A 15539-nucleotide genomic window follows, 5' to 3' on the forward strand; every position below is an offset into this window, starting at 1 on the left:
CTCTGTAATTTTCTGATCTGGACGTAACTCAGGTATATCACCAAATTCTTTTACACTCTGATTACAAAGAGTACACCTCTTTCTCGATGCATAAGGGCCTTTTTCTACTGCCATTTGGACGTGTTACTGCCTCTGTCACATTCTCGAAACAAATGCGAAGGCACTTGAACACGTTTCAAATACATCCTACTGTTTTGGCATTTATATTATGACTCCTTCATGGATGAAGTATTATAATTCCCTTGGTTTAGTTTAATAGTGACTTTAGCCACGTGAATGAGTAGCTAAGCCACCAAGGTATTCTCTTGGCCATTAAGAAGATATCCTGGTATCCGCATCATAATTTGCATTAAAAACGTGTCCCCTTTACCTGATAAGATTCAAGTTTTGGCAATGTGCAACCTTCCTCAGGTCAATAAACTTTTGAGCTCTCCAGAAATTGTGAACTGCTATTGTAAGTTTGTAATGAACATATCAGATATTACTGACTTTCTATCTTAAGGGGGCTGTTAGCGAACTTAATTGCTCAGATGCAGAGTTGAAACATTTCAATCAACTTAATATTTTCTGTTCCTCTTGTACTGAAACAACCAGCCGCAATTAAAATGTTTTGTTTATGTATCGAAGCACCTAATACAGGATTAGGAACCGTACTGTTCTTGTATAATGATAATGTTTTTCCTGTAGCACTTGTAAGACGATGCGTCACAGAAAGTCGAATTATTGAACTTTTGAGAAAGTTTTTGCCGTTGTTTGGGTTAAGAAGCAGTTTAAGTATAAGTTTTGTGGAAGAATCTTTTATAGTTGAAATTGACCACAAATCCTTGCTCTGTGTGAAACATTTTAGAGGATCTTGCAGGTAATTCATTACGATTGTGATCAGATATAAACATGTAAATGAGTCATTACCACTTTAACTTGTCCAGCTATAAAAACTTTGCGGCTCAGTCCCTGGACCCATTATGTACCTCTAATCTTTTGACTACCACCCACATGATGGGTATGAGGTGCATAATAAAGATATAAACCGAGGTGGTACTTGTGTATCTTAGCTGATGCACATGCGCAGAGGTTACGTTATCACTGATAGTGATGATAGATTAGTCACACCTTTCCTATGGGTTTACTCTTAAGAGTTCCCCAAGCTTAGGAAGTAGGTAAGGGATGTCTTCGTAAAGAAAAATGATAGACTTTTTTATTATTTATGAAATATATACTCGTGACATGATTGTAAGGGTTCCCACTTTCTCGGGAGTGGTCGTATGAGGGGGCCATCTATTGGGGAGATTCTTTACTTTTCTTATGTTCTGCAGTCTGATAATCTTTTCTCTAGTCTTAGATTTTTTCATTTTTTTTTTACTCTTTTTCTTTTTCCTTTGAAGTCTTTGTGAAATATTCTTTACGTCTCACCATCATATTTCACCTCTCATTTTTCGAGTTGTTGCATGACCCCTATGGGTTTAGCACTTCCTTAAGACTATAATATCCCGGACCTTCCTCAACAACAAAGTGTAAAACACACAAAACGTTCATTATCAATATTAATATATTATTATTATTGTATAATAATTTTTTCGAGGGGAAGAGCTGGTGATTTAAAGGTAACTGATTTTGAACCCAAGAACAAGAGAGGGTAGTCTGAATTCCAAGCATCAAGAGCGTATCAGCGGCATCAAGGGGTTCCCCGATCAAGGGACCAATTTAGTAAACCTTAAGTTCGGTCTTCCTGTATGCCTGAGCAACTTGTGCAGCCGACTCGAGGTCGACGAAGCCTTCAGCAGCCCTGGACATTACCGTGTGATGGAGCCCTTCTACTGTTTCTTTTAAAGGCTTCCGAATCCCACCTACGACCAGTGCCACGGTGCTCGTTGTATCGAGGGGTCGGAAACCGTATACTTCTTGCTGTACCTTCATTAGTTTATTGGGTTTGAAGCCGATCGAATACACGAGGCTCATTAAAGCTGCAGGATACCCGTTCACCACCAGTCAATGATACTTTAATTCTTCAGAGATAAATTAAACTCTGAGTGTATATACACTGAGCTATACACCTTTCAGTGTATATACACTGAGACATACACACTTCTTAATGTATATACGAGGCACACACCTCTCGGTGTATTTAACGTTGCTGTATGTTTCTGCTCTAGTTATTTCACACGAAACTTGCTATGTTTATGTAATTACTGTAGTATATATTAGTATATATTCTGTTAGTGGGATGGATTGCGAAGGATCTACCTAGTATGGGCCAACAGGCGTGCAGCAGTGTTCCTCACCACACCATTTATTGCGCTATTCACGGCACCATTCATCGCGTTACCATTAGCTTGAGGATCTAAAATCACAGACGGCAGCAGCAGCAGCAGCAGCAGTCCCAACAGTAGCTGCATCACCAAGAGCTGTAGCAGCTGTACCAGCAGCAGCTAGAGTAGTAGAAGGTGCAGCAGCAGCTGTGGCAGTAGCAACTAAGTCTGCCGCAGATGCACCAGGAGTTTCACCAACAGCAACCACAGTAGCAGTAGCTGCAGTAGTAGTAGCAGGAACTGCAGCAGCTCTCGTAGTAACAACCGCAAGAGCAGCTGCTGCAGCAACAGCAATGGCAACATCAACAGCAGCAGTAAGTCACCGGCTTCAACTCACAGCAAGTCACTTACCGGCTTCAGCTCACAGCGAGTCACTTACCGGCTTCAGCTCACAGCGAGTCACTTACCTGCTTCAACTCACAGCGAGTCACTTACCGGCTTCAGGCCACAGTGAGTCACTTACCGGCTTCAGCTCACAGCGAGTCACTTACCGGCTTCAGGTCACAGTGAATGATGTTTTCCCTGCAGAGTAACTTGAGACACTGAACCAGAGAGAAGGCGAAACGCTTGATCAGACTGAGGCTGAAGCCTTGGTAGTTGTTCTTCTTGATCAGCTCGTACAAGTTCAGTCTGCAAGAGGACACCAACACAGATAATTACTTACCAGGGTTATTAAGCTCTGCCGCCTGTACAAGGGTCATTAGCGCTGTATGTCTCCTGTACAAAGGTCATTAGCGCTGTATGTCTCCTGTACAAGGGTCATTAGCGCTGCATGTTAACTGTACAAGGGTCATTAGCACTGCATGTCACCTGTTCTCAAAGGTCATTAGGGCTACATGATACCTGTACAAGGGTCATTACACCTGCATGTCACCTGTACAATCTTCATTAGCGTTTCATGTCACCTGTACTCAAGGGTCATTAGGGCTGCATGTCACATGTACAGGGGTCATTAGCACTGCATGTTACCTGTACAAGGGTCAATAATGCTGCATGTTACCTGTACAAGGGTCATTAGGGCTGCAAGTCACCTGTAATCAAGGGTCATTAGGGCTGCATGGCACCTGCACAATGGTCAGTAGGGCCGGATGGCACCTGTACAAGGGTCATTAGGGCTGCATGTCACCTGTACAAGGGTCATTAGGGCTGCATGTCACCTGTACACAAGGGTCATTAGGGCTGCATGTCACCTGTACACAAGGGTCATTAGGGCTGCATGTCATCTATACAAGGGTATAGATTTTTGTTGTTGCTATTTTTGCTGTTGTTTTTGTTGCTGTTGCTGTCATTGTTGTTACTGTTATTGCTGCTGTTGTTACTGTTATTGCTGTTATTGTTGCTATTGTTACTGCTGTTATTGTTATTGCTGTTATTATTGCTGTTGTTATTGCTGTTATTATTATTGTTGTTGTTATTGCTGTTACTGTTATTGCTGTTGTTACTGTTATTGCTGTTATTGTTATTGCTGTTATTGTTGTTACTGTTATTGTTATTGCTGTTGCTGCTATTATTATTGCTGGTGTTATTGTTATTGTTGATGTTACAGTCTCTGTCACTTTCTCCATTATAATAACTTGACGAAAAAATTAACCTTTTAAAGTTAACATTTAAAAATGAAACATGACAGTGGGAAGTGAATAATAATAATAATAATAATAATAATAATAATAATAATAATAATAATAATAATAAGAAGAAGAAGAAGAAGAAGAAGAAGAAATTTAATTTCAGTTGAAATAATTAGCAGATATGTGAGGCACATGTGGCACTTGACACATGGCGCTTGACACATGGCGCTTGACACATGTGGCGCTTGACACATGGCGCTTGACACATGTGGCGCTTGACACATGGCGCTTAACACATGTGGCGCTTGACACATGTGGCGCTTGACACATGTGGCGCTTGACACATGTGGCGCTTGACACATGTGGCGCTTGACACATGTGGCGCTTGACACATGTGGCGCTTGACGCATGTGGTCCTAGACACACGGAGGCTTGACAGAGGTGTCTACTTGTGTGAAGGTGACAGCATGATACGAGGTGATATAGAATCCACACATGGTCAAACACGTCAAGAAATTAAAGAAAGTGGAAAGGTTTGCAACAAGACTAGTCCTGGGGCTAAGGGGCATGTCCTACGAGGAGAGGTTAAGGGAAATCAACCTGAAGACACTTGAGAACAGGAGGAATAGGAGAGACATGATAACGACTTATAAAATACTGAGAGGAATTGACTAGGTGGATAGTGACAGGATGTTCCAGAGATGTGACACAGCAACAAGGGGCCACAATTGGAATTGAAAACTCAGATGAGTCATAGGGATATTAGGAAGTATTTCTTCAGTCATAGAGTTGTCAGGAAGTGGAACAACCTGGAGAGTGATGTAGTGGAGGCAGGATCCATACATAACTTTAAGAAAAGGAATGATAAAGCTCATGGAGCAAGGGGAGAATGGATCTAGTTGCGACCAGGGAAGAGGCGGGGCCAGGAGCTGTGACTCAACCCCTGAAACCACACCTAGGTAAGCGCACACGCACACACACGCACACACACACACACACACACACACACACACACACACACACACACACACACACACACACACACACACACACACACACACACACACACACACACACACACACACACACACACACACACACACACACACACACACACACACACACACAAACACTAAATCCTTGCAATAACACTCAGTCTTGAGGGTGCTTCTGCAGTGCCTTCGTCAGCTCAATGTGGCAGAAGCGCATCTTGGCCCTTATTAGGGCCTCTGTGGCTCACCTTCCTGATAATGAGGTGCTGGTGATGAAGGTGGGAGACGGAGCATTAAGGAAGATAGGAGGTAAACTATGGAGGAAGAGAGTGTAAGAGAATGTGTGGAGGAGGGAAGGGTAGGAGAATATATGCAAGAAAATGAGAGGACAATGGAAGAAAATATGTCGGAAAGAGTAGGGACCAATGAAAGAGGTGGGAGGGAAAGAAAATAGAGAAAAGGAAAGGGAAGAGGGAAAGAAGAGAAGGGAGATAGAAGGGGGAAAAGAAGGGAATGGACAGAGGTGATGAAAGAGAGTTTAACCACATGTTAAAGGTACTATCCCCAGTACGAACAGTGGTACTAACCCCTATACTAAACACAGCGGTAGAGCCATTAACGGCAGTACCTTGAAAGGTAATACAGAGGTGAGTGAGGAAAGTAACTGACCAATATTAAAGGTACTAACCCCATCAGCTCAAAGGTAATACAAAGGTGGTTGCGGAAGTAGAAGTAATCTAGCATGTGGATGACATTGTGGTGTTGATCAGGGTCCCGCCGCCTCAGGTGGTCCAGGATCTTCACCTCCACCAGCGCCTGGTGGTGAAACCTCTTCTTGTTCCTGTGCATCAGAAGGAGACAGAAGTTAGTAGTTTTATTATGAATTTGTGTGTGTGTGTGTGTGTGTGTGTGTGTTTACGTGGGAAACGCAAAGAATCGATCTCCTGGATCGTCGAAATATTAAAACCCGTGTCAGGACTCCGCCCCAAGGAATATTATAATAGCAAACTGATTCTCCGTCAGGAGTTTAATGCACTAATCTCTCTGATGAGACTGTAGAGTACAGCGACCCGGTCATAAACACAGGTCTTTATTAGCAGTTTTATTGGAATTAAAGTGCCTAAGTAGCTTTATCAAACACCTTTCATTGTACAGGCACGCCCCGACTTTACAGTGCCTCGCTTTACGGCGTTTCGCTAATACAGCGGTTTTGAATTATACCCATTCTCCATTTATTCAGACTTCCTACAATAAATATATTCACCACTCACTATAAGCTAAGAACGAAAACATTTTAAGGTAAGTAATATGTGTACTTTACATGCAGTTTTTATGCCTAACTCAGTTGCTCACTTAATATAAGATAGTATAAACATGTTATCAGACTTTAATATACATTTGAAAGTGAAAAAAGCCATGTTTCACTTTACAGCGATTTTCGTTGTACAGCAGTAGCCCAGAACCTAACCTGCTGTATGAGTGGGGCCCTACAGTAGTTTGGAACCTAACCTGCTGTAGAAACGGGGCCCTACAGTAGTCTGGAACCTAATTTGCTGTATGAGCGGGGCCCTACAGTAGCCCAGAACGTAACTTGCTGTATGAACGGGGCCCTCCTGTATAGACTACAAGCCGTGCCCGGCCCTGTCTAAGGTATGCTACCACCTCTCCTAGGATGCCACAGGTGTAGTAGTGAAATGAAGATGATGTAATCAGTCCATCAACCTTGAAGAAAACGTATTTGAGGTGGTCAGTCCCTCAGCCTGGAGAAACGTTCAGCTCCATGGAACTGAAACGTTTTGTCAGTGAAAACACCAAACTGTGCACATATATCTTAGTCTTCAACTTGTCGGCATTTTATACCATTTTCAACGATAAGGAGACGTGCCCATGCCCATTCTGGGAATCGAACCAGGGGTCCGTTAGATTGTAACCCCAGCACTCAGTTGCAAGCGTCAACTCTGTTACCTAACATTTAAATAGCAAAGTATTGCAAGAAAAGTAATATCAACGAAAAAGATATGTTTCTGATCATGCTATTATTACCAGAACGTTTCGCCCTTTGTAGAGCTCCGGCAAGTCATGATTTATAGCTGATAAACCTCAGGCAAGTTTTAATAAAACATAATTCAAGAAAGTTTTATCAAATAAAAAAACCATAACTTGATATATGACTCGTAAAGCTAGTCTGGCAAAGCTTTATAAAGCCTTGATTTAAGTCTCGATAAAGCTTGTTAGAGCTTGAAGTCACGAATCAACGTTTCGCTGTACACAAAACAAAAACTTGTCCAAAAGTTTTCTTCCTTTTTCTCCACGATAATTTGAGTTAATCTGCCCCCAAAAATATTCCTCAATTATAACTTAGAAGATTAAAGAAAAAATAATTACTGATTTCAATTATCTTTCGCACTGCACATTATCAATTATCAGTCACACAGTTCATAATAATTATGATAATTTTGCTTCGTTAGGAAAGAAGAGAAGCTAACTGATGTTTCGGTTCCTTGTCAGTGACTCAGATGAACGTTTCTACCTGACACCTGCTCATCTATCAGCCGTTCGACCACCATTTCTTCAACTATCAGCTGCTCGACTATAAGAAGTTTGTCTATCACCTCGTCTATCAGCTGTTAGACTATCAACTGTTTGACTCTCGCCTGTTAGTCTCTCAGGTGTTCGTCACTCACCTGTTAGTCTCTCAGGTGTTCGTCACTCACCTGTTAGTCTCTCAGGTGTTCGTCACTCACCTGTTAGTCTCTCAGGTGTTCGTCACTCACCTGTTAGTCTCCCAGGTGTTCGTCACTCACCTGTTAGTCTCTCAGGTGTTCGTCACTCACCTGTTAGTCTCCCAGGTGTTCGTCACTCACCTGTTAGTCTCTCAGGTGTTCGTCACTCACCTGTTAGTCTCCCAGGTGTTCGTCACTCACCTGTTAGTCTCTCAGGTGTTCGTCACTCACCTGTTAGTCTCTCAGGTGTTCGTCACTCACCTGTTAGTCTCTCAGGTGTTCGTCACTCACCTGTTAGTCTCTCAGGTGTTCGTCACTCACCTGTTAGTCTCTCAGGTGTTCGTCACTCACCTGTTAGTCTCTCAGGTGTTCGTCACTCACCTGTTAGTCTCTCAGGTGTTCGTCACTCACCTGTTAGTCTCTCAGGTGTTCGTCACTCACCTGTTAGTCTCCCAGGTGTTCGTCACTCACCTGTTAGTCTCTCAGGTATTCGTCACTCACCTGTTAGTCTCTCAGGTGTTCGTCACTCACCTGTTAGTCTCCCAGGTGTTCGTCACTCACCTGTTAGTCTCCCAGGTGTTCGTCACTCACCTGTTAGTCTCTCAGGTGTTCGTCACTCACCTGTTAGTCTCTCAGGTGTTCGTCACTCACCTGTTAGTCTCTCAGGTGTTCGTCACTCACCTGTTAGTCTCCCAGGTGTTCGTCACTCACCTGTTAGTCTCTCAGGTGTTCGTCACTCACCTGTTAGTCTCTCAGGTGTTCGTCACTCACCTGTTAGTCTCTCAGGTGTTCGTCACTCACCTGTTAGTCTCTCAGGTGTTCGTCACTCACCTGTTAGTCTCCCAGGTGTTCGTCACTCACCTGTTAGTCTCTCAGGTATTCGTCACTCACCTGTTAGTCTCTCAGGTGTTCGTCACTCACCTGTTAGTCTCCCAGGTGTTCGTCACTCACCTGTTAGTCTCCCAGGTGTTCGTCACTCACCTGTTAGTCTCTCAGGTGTTCGTCACTCACCTGTTAGTCTCTCAGGTGTTCGTCACTCACCTGTTAGTCTCTCAGGTGTTCGTCACTCACCTGTTAGTCTCCCAGGTGTTCGTCACTCACCTGTTAGTCTCTCAGGTGTTCGTCACTCACCTGTTAGTCTCTCAGGTGTTCGTCACTCACCTGTTAGTCTCCCAGGTGTTCGTCACTCACCTGTTAGTCTCCCAGGTGTTCGTCACTCACCTGTTAGTCTCCCAGGTGTTCGTCACTCACCTGTTAGTCTCTCAGGTGTTCGTTACTCACCTGTTAGTCTCTCAGGTGTTCGTCACTCACCTGTTAGTCTCCCAGGTGTTCGTCACTCACCTGTTAGTCTCCCAGGTGTTCGTCACTCACCTGTTAGTCTCTCAGGTGTTCGTCACTCACCTGTTAGTCTCTCAGGTGTTCGTCACTCACCTGTTAGTCTCTCAGGTGTTCGTCACTCACCTGTTAGTCTCCCAGGTGTTCGTCACTCACCTGTTAGTCTCCCAGGTGTTCGTCACTCACCTGTTAGTCTCTCAGGTGTTCGTCACTCACCTGTTAGTCTCTCAGGTGTTCGTCACTCACCTGTTAGTCTCTCAGGTGTTCGTCACTCACCTGTTAGTCTCCCAGGTGTTCGTCACTCACCTGTTAGTCTCTCAGGTGTTCGTCACTCACCTGTTAGTCTCTCAGGTGTTCGTCACTCACCTGTTAGTCTCTCAGGTGTTCGTCACTCACCTGTTAGTCTCCCAGGTGTTCGTCACTCACCTGTTAGTCTCCCAGGTGTTCGTCACTCACCTGTTAGTCTCTCAGGTGTTCGTCACTCACCTGTTAGTCTCCCAGGTGTTCGTCACTCACCTGTTAGTCTCCCAGGTGTTAGTCACTCACCTGTTAGTCTCCCAGGTGTTAGTCACTCACCTGTTAGTCTCCCAGGTGTTAGTCACTCACCTGTTAGTCTCTCAGGTGTTCGTCACTCACCTGTTAGTCTCTCAGGTGTTCGTCACTCACCTGTTAGTCTCTCAGGTGTTCGTCACTCACCTGTTAGTCTCCCAGGTGTTAGTCACTCACCTGTTAGTCTCTCAGGTGTTCGTCACTCACCTGTTAGTCTCTCAGGTGTTCGTCACTCACCTGTTAGTCTCCCAGGTGTTCGTCACTCACCTGTTAGTCTCTCAGGTGTTCGTCACTCACCTGTTAGTCTCTCAGGTGTTCGTCACTCACCTGTTAGTCTCTCAGGTGTTCGTCACTCACCTGTTAGTCTCTCAGGTGTTCGTCACTCACCTGTTAGTCTCTCAGGTGTTCGTCACTCACCTGTTAGTCTCTCAGGTGTTCGTCACTCACCTGTTAGTCTCCCAGGTGTTCGTCACTCACCTGTTAGTCTCTCAGGTGTTCGTCACTCACCTGTTAGTCTCTCAGGTGTTCGTCACTCACCTGTTAGTCTCCCAGGTGTTCGTCACTCACCTGTTAGTCTCTCAGGTGTTCGTCACTCACCTGTTAGTCTCCCAGGTGTTCGTCACTCACCTGTTAGTCTCTCAGGTGTTCGTCACTCACCTGTTAGTCTCCCAGGTGTTCGTCACTCACCTGTTAGTCTCTCAGGTGTTTGTCACTCACCTGTTAGTCTCTCAGGTGTTTGTCACTCACCTGTTAGTCTCTCAGGTGTTTGTCACTCACCTGTTAGTCTCCCAGGTGTTAGTCACTCACCTGTTAGTCTCCCAGGTGTTCGTCACTCACCTGTTAGTCTCTCAGGTGTTTGTCACTCACCTGTTAGTCTCTCAGGTGTTTGTTACTCACCTGTTAGTCTCTCAGGTGTTCGTCACTCACCTGTTAGTCTCCCAGGTGTTAGTCACTCACCTGTTAGTCTCCCAGGTGTTCGTCACTCACCTGTTAGTCTCTCAGGTGTTTGTCACTCACCTGTTAGTCTCTCAGGTGTTTGTTACTCACCTGTTAGTCTCTCAGGTGTTTGTCACTCACCTGTTAGTCTCTCAGGTGTTTGTTACTCACCTGATAATCTTAATAGCGACGTGGTCTCCAGACTTGTGGTCGATGGCGCGGATCACTTGACCAAAGGAGCCTTTGCCGATGACCTCCAGGATCTCGTAGCGATAACTGATGTGGTCGTGCATGACCTGTGGGGGAAACATCAGCAACACACTGTAATGTCACGCACAGAGGGGCTGAAATTTAGTACCCCCCCCCCCCCATCCCCTTGAGAAAATGGTCTGGTGATACCGAGAAAATGTGGAAAAAAGTACTTATTTATAGTTCAGGATATTTATTAAAGGAAACGTTTCGCCACTAGTGGCGAAACGTTTCCAATAATAAATGCCCTTGAATCAAAGAAAACATATGGTAATCAAAGTCGCTGCCAAAACGTTAAATAAAGGGACACAAGTGCAACTAATGCGACATTTTATTGTGGCAACGTTTCGCTCTCCAGGAACTGTCGGCAATTTTACCAAGATTATCACAGTTTGATTACAATAATTTTCCTTCTATTGCCTCAACATGTCTGACTTTGTTACTTTGTTAGGTATCCCCTAAAGGGATACTATTTTTGACGTATCCCCCAGGGGATATATGAGGTGAATAATAATCTATCTTTATCCACACTATCCAATTCTTTGAGTATTTTGTATGTTATTATCCTTTTCATCGCCGTCGGGTATAGTTCCTACTGTGAATTGATGGAGTCCTTGGTGGGCGAAACGTCTTCGCAATAAAATGCCATAAGGCACATTGTGTGTTATTTATATGCTGTCAGAATAACCGAGGAAACTGGATAAGTATCTTCACCAGGTGCCAGATCAACCAGGCTGTGATGGATATATGGAGTAGTGGGCCTCCAGCAGCAACAGCCTGGTTGATCAGGCTAGCACCAGAATAGACTCTAAACTCATCAAAGGTATACCACTGCCCACCAGCCTGTCTTAACTCATTCCCCCGAACTCCGCGATTACCTTCCTTGTCTGACTTCTCTTTCATAATTATAATCTGTGCATGTGTTACTAACCTCTGACAAGCCGTGTTATCTGTTACTATCCTCTGACAAGCCGTGTTATCTGTTACTATCCTCTGACAAGCCGTGTTATCTGTTACTATCCCCTGACAAGCCAGGTTATGTTACTATCCTCTGACAAGCCGTGTTATCTGTTACTATCCCCTGACAAGCCAGGTTATGTTACTATCCTCTGACAAGCCGTGTTATCTGTTACTATCCCCTGACAAGCCAGGTTATGTTACTATCCTCTGACAAGCCGTGTTATCTGTTACTATCCTCTGACAAGCCGTGTTATCCGTTACTATCCTCTGACAAGCCGTGTTATCTGTTACTATCCTATGACAAGCCGTGTTATCTGTTACTATCCTCTGACAAGCCGTGTTATCTGTTACTATCCCCTGACAAGCCAGGTTATGTTACTATCCTCTGACAAGCCGTGTTATCTGTTACTATCCTCTGACAAGCCGTGTTATCCGTTACTATCCTCTGACAAGCCGTGTTATCTGTTACTATCCTATGACAAGCCGTGTTATCTGTTACTATCCTCTGACAAGCCGTGTTATCTGTTACTATCCTATGACAAGCCGTGTTATCTGTTACTATCCTCTGACAAGCCGTGTTATCTGTTACTATCTTCTGACAAGCCGTGTTATCTGTTACTATCCTCTGACAAGCCGTGTTATCTGTTACTATCCCCTGACAAGCCGTGTTATCTGTTATTATCCTCTGACAAGCCGTGTTATCTGTTACTATCCTGTGACAAGCCGTGTTATCTGTTACTATCCTCTGAAAAGCCGTGTTATCTGTTACTATCCTCTGACAAGCCGTGTTATCTGTTACTATCCTATGATAAACCGTGTTATCTGTTACTATCCTGTGACAAGCCGTGTTATCTATTACTATCCTGTGACAAGCCGTGTTATCTGTTACTATCCCCTGACAAGCCAGGTTATGTTACTATCCTCTGACAAGCCGTGTTATCTGTTACTATCCTCTGACAAGCCGTGTTATCTGTTACTATCCTCTGAAAAGCCGTGTTATCTGTTACTATCCTCTGACAAGCCGTGTTATCTGTTACTATCCTCTGACAAGCCGTGTTATCTGTTACTATCCTCTGAAAAGCCGTGTTATCTGTTACTATCCTCTGACAAGCCGTGTTATTTGTTACTATCCTGTGATAAGCCGTGTTATCTGTTACTATCCTCTGACAAGCCGTGTTATCTGTTACTATCCTCTGAAAAGCCGTGTTATCTGTTACTATCCTCTGAAAAGCCGTGTTATCTGTTACTATCCTCTGACAAGCCGTGTTATCTGTTACTATCCTCTGAAAAGCCGTGTTATCTGTTACTATCCTCTGACAAGCCGTGTTATCTGTTACTATCCTCTGAAAAGCCGTGTTATCTGTTACTATCCTCTGACAAGCCGTGTTATCTGTTACTATCCTCTGAAAAGCCGTGTTATCTGTTACTATCCTCTGACAAGCCGTGTTATCTGTTACTATCCTCTGAAAAGCCGTGTTATTTGTTACTATCCTCTGACAAGCCGTGTTATCTGTTACTATCCTCTGAAAAGCCGTGTTATTTGTTACTATCCTCTGACAAGCCGTGTTATCTGTTACTATCCTCTGAAAAGCCGTGTTATTTGTTACTATCCTCTGACAAGCCGTGTTATTTGTTACTATCCTCTGACAAGCCGTGTTATTTGTTACTATCCTCTGACAAGCCGTGTTATTTGTTACTATCCTCTGACAAGCCGTGTTATTTGTTACTATCCTCTGACAAGCCGTGTTATTTGTTACTATCCTCTGACAAGCCGTGTTATTTGTTACTATCCTCTGACAAGCCGTGTTATTTGTTACTATCCTCTGACAAGCCGTGTTATTTGTTACTATCTCTTGTTCCCATTTTTATATATATATCTTGTAAGTTTCCAAGAGAGACTTTTTCTTTTATCATCGTTATGGTTATCCAATATACATGTTACAGCAGCCAAGTATTCTCTCTCCCTCTCTCTCTCTCTCTCTCTCTCTCTCTCTCTCTCTCTCTCTCTCTCTCTCTCTCTCTCTCTCTCTCTCTCTCTCTCTCTCTCTCTCTCCTCTCATCCAGTAACATTCCTCAGCCTCGTTTTCTAGATGTAAATTTCCCTATTTACCAACAACATAAAACCGGAATCTAGAATCCAGATTGATGGATTGATTACATCGACTCCTGGCTGAGGGACTGATTACCTCAAACTCCCTCTGATATTCACCATTCTTCTCTGTATTGGACTGATGAAACCTCTGTGTGGCGAAACGTTTCTTCAGTAAGGATACCCAAGTGTTGCACTTGTGTTTTAATTTATCGTCATGAACTTGGAATCGTTGGATTCCGAATAACTGGGTAATACCTCATCTGATCGACTTCAAACTCTTAGTGATGGTGGCTTTGTCAAAGGAAGACTGTTTAAGTTTTAATTTTTCTGTCTTATTAAATAAATTTATTTCTATGCAGTAACCGGAGAATGCTTCTTTAGATCGACGTGAAACCCCAAAAGCTGGTATATATTAATTTGAAATATTTTTAATAATCTTGGGATGTGTGTGTGCCAATTTGGCAACAATGAAGACAGTGTCAAATCTCTCTCTCTCTCTCTCTCTCTCTCTCTCTCTCTCTCTCTCTCTCTCTAATCACTGTTTTTTAAGTATCGTATTTTCCGGCATATAAGACGCAAGACAAAGTATCATAACGGTAAATGAGTAATTATATTTAAGGGTTAATTACCCTCTTACTTTACGCTAAAGTGTAACCCAAAGCCTACCCATGACCCTGAACCTGAGCATATAAGGCGCAGGCCGATTTCCAAGACTTTTCGTCTAAAAAAAAGGCGCGCCTTATATGCCGGAAAATACGGTAATTTTTGAATGTTTACTGCGATTGGCTTCAAACCTCCAATGCTGACGTATCTTACATAGAGGAAGCTTTGCAGAGCTGTTGGAGTGTGCAGTGATGTAAATGGTTTAGAAAACCGACAACGTTTCGCTAACAAGTGGCTTCCTCAGTCTGGTACACAGACTGAGGAAGATGAGGAGGAGTTTGAGGTAATCAGTCCCTCAGCCTTAAGTCGATGCCTTCGGTTCATCACTTGATGGTAATAAAGGAAAACTCAAATACTGGTTTTCAAGCGATAATCTGCGAAATGCCTCAACCAATCGACTTCAAACTATCAACCCTGACAACTTCAGAATGGAACTTTTAAGCAACTTCAAAAGTGCTTGTGTATTCTGAGATATTAATTTCTGTGCAATAACAAGAGAATTATTCTTCCGACTTGCTTGAAACTTTCCAGCCTTCCAGCAGAAGGTTCCAACTGTTAGATAAAAAGGAAACATGTGGAACGAATGCGACATTTTTTACTGTGGGAACGTTTCGCTCTCCAGGAACTTTGTCAAGCCATTACAAATAATACAACCTTCTGGGGAGTGAAACGTTGCAACAATAAAAATGTCGCATAAGTTGCACAAGTGTCCTTTTATCTAACATACTGCCAATAATTTTATTCTTTTTGCAGTGAAGTAGAGGCGGCTGGGGTTATGATATACAGGGATACCTCTCTCGGATCATGCAGGGATCAAAACACTTCTGGATACCTTACTAAATCTTGCAATTAAAATTCTGACATAAATATTACCCAATGAATTCGGAATATTCATTCTTCTGCAATTTTTGTCCTCTCTGACGATCCCATACTTATAGTGCCAGGAATGGTGGAGGCTGGATCCTCCGACAGCCATCACAAGCTGGTTGATCAAGTGTTTGTTTCAGAGATGTATCACTCACCTTGTTGTAGCTACCGTTCTCGTTACTTACCTTATTGTAGCTACCGTTCTCGTTACTTACCTTATTGTAGCTACCGTTCTCGTTACTTACCTTATTGTAGCTACCGTTCTCGTTACTTACCTTATTGTAGCTACCGTTCTCGTT

General features: G+C 43.4%; 1 protein-coding gene across 1 annotated transcript in view; it reads right to left on the bottom strand.

Annotated features, from left to right (window-relative positions):
* Positions 1-15539, bottom strand: part of LOC128705571 (uncharacterized) — a 230259-nt gene that overhangs the window by 72267 nt on the left and 142453 nt on the right. Inside the window, exons 5-7 of the mRNA XM_070096322.1 lie at positions 10581-10705; positions 5555-5707; positions 2798-2936 (exon numbers count right to left, since the gene is read on the bottom strand). Coding sequence (XP_069952423.1) covers positions 2798-2936; positions 5555-5707; positions 10581-10705 — 417 coding nt within the window. The remainder of the gene's footprint in view (positions 1-2797; positions 2937-5554; positions 5708-10580; positions 10706-15539) is intronic.

Source organism: Cherax quadricarinatus, chromosome 53, assembly GCF_038502225.1.
Source record: "Cherax quadricarinatus isolate ZL_2023a chromosome 53, ASM3850222v1, whole genome shotgun sequence".
In the NCBI taxonomy this organism is placed as follows: domain Eukaryota; kingdom Metazoa; phylum Arthropoda; class Malacostraca; order Decapoda; family Parastacidae; genus Cherax; species Cherax quadricarinatus.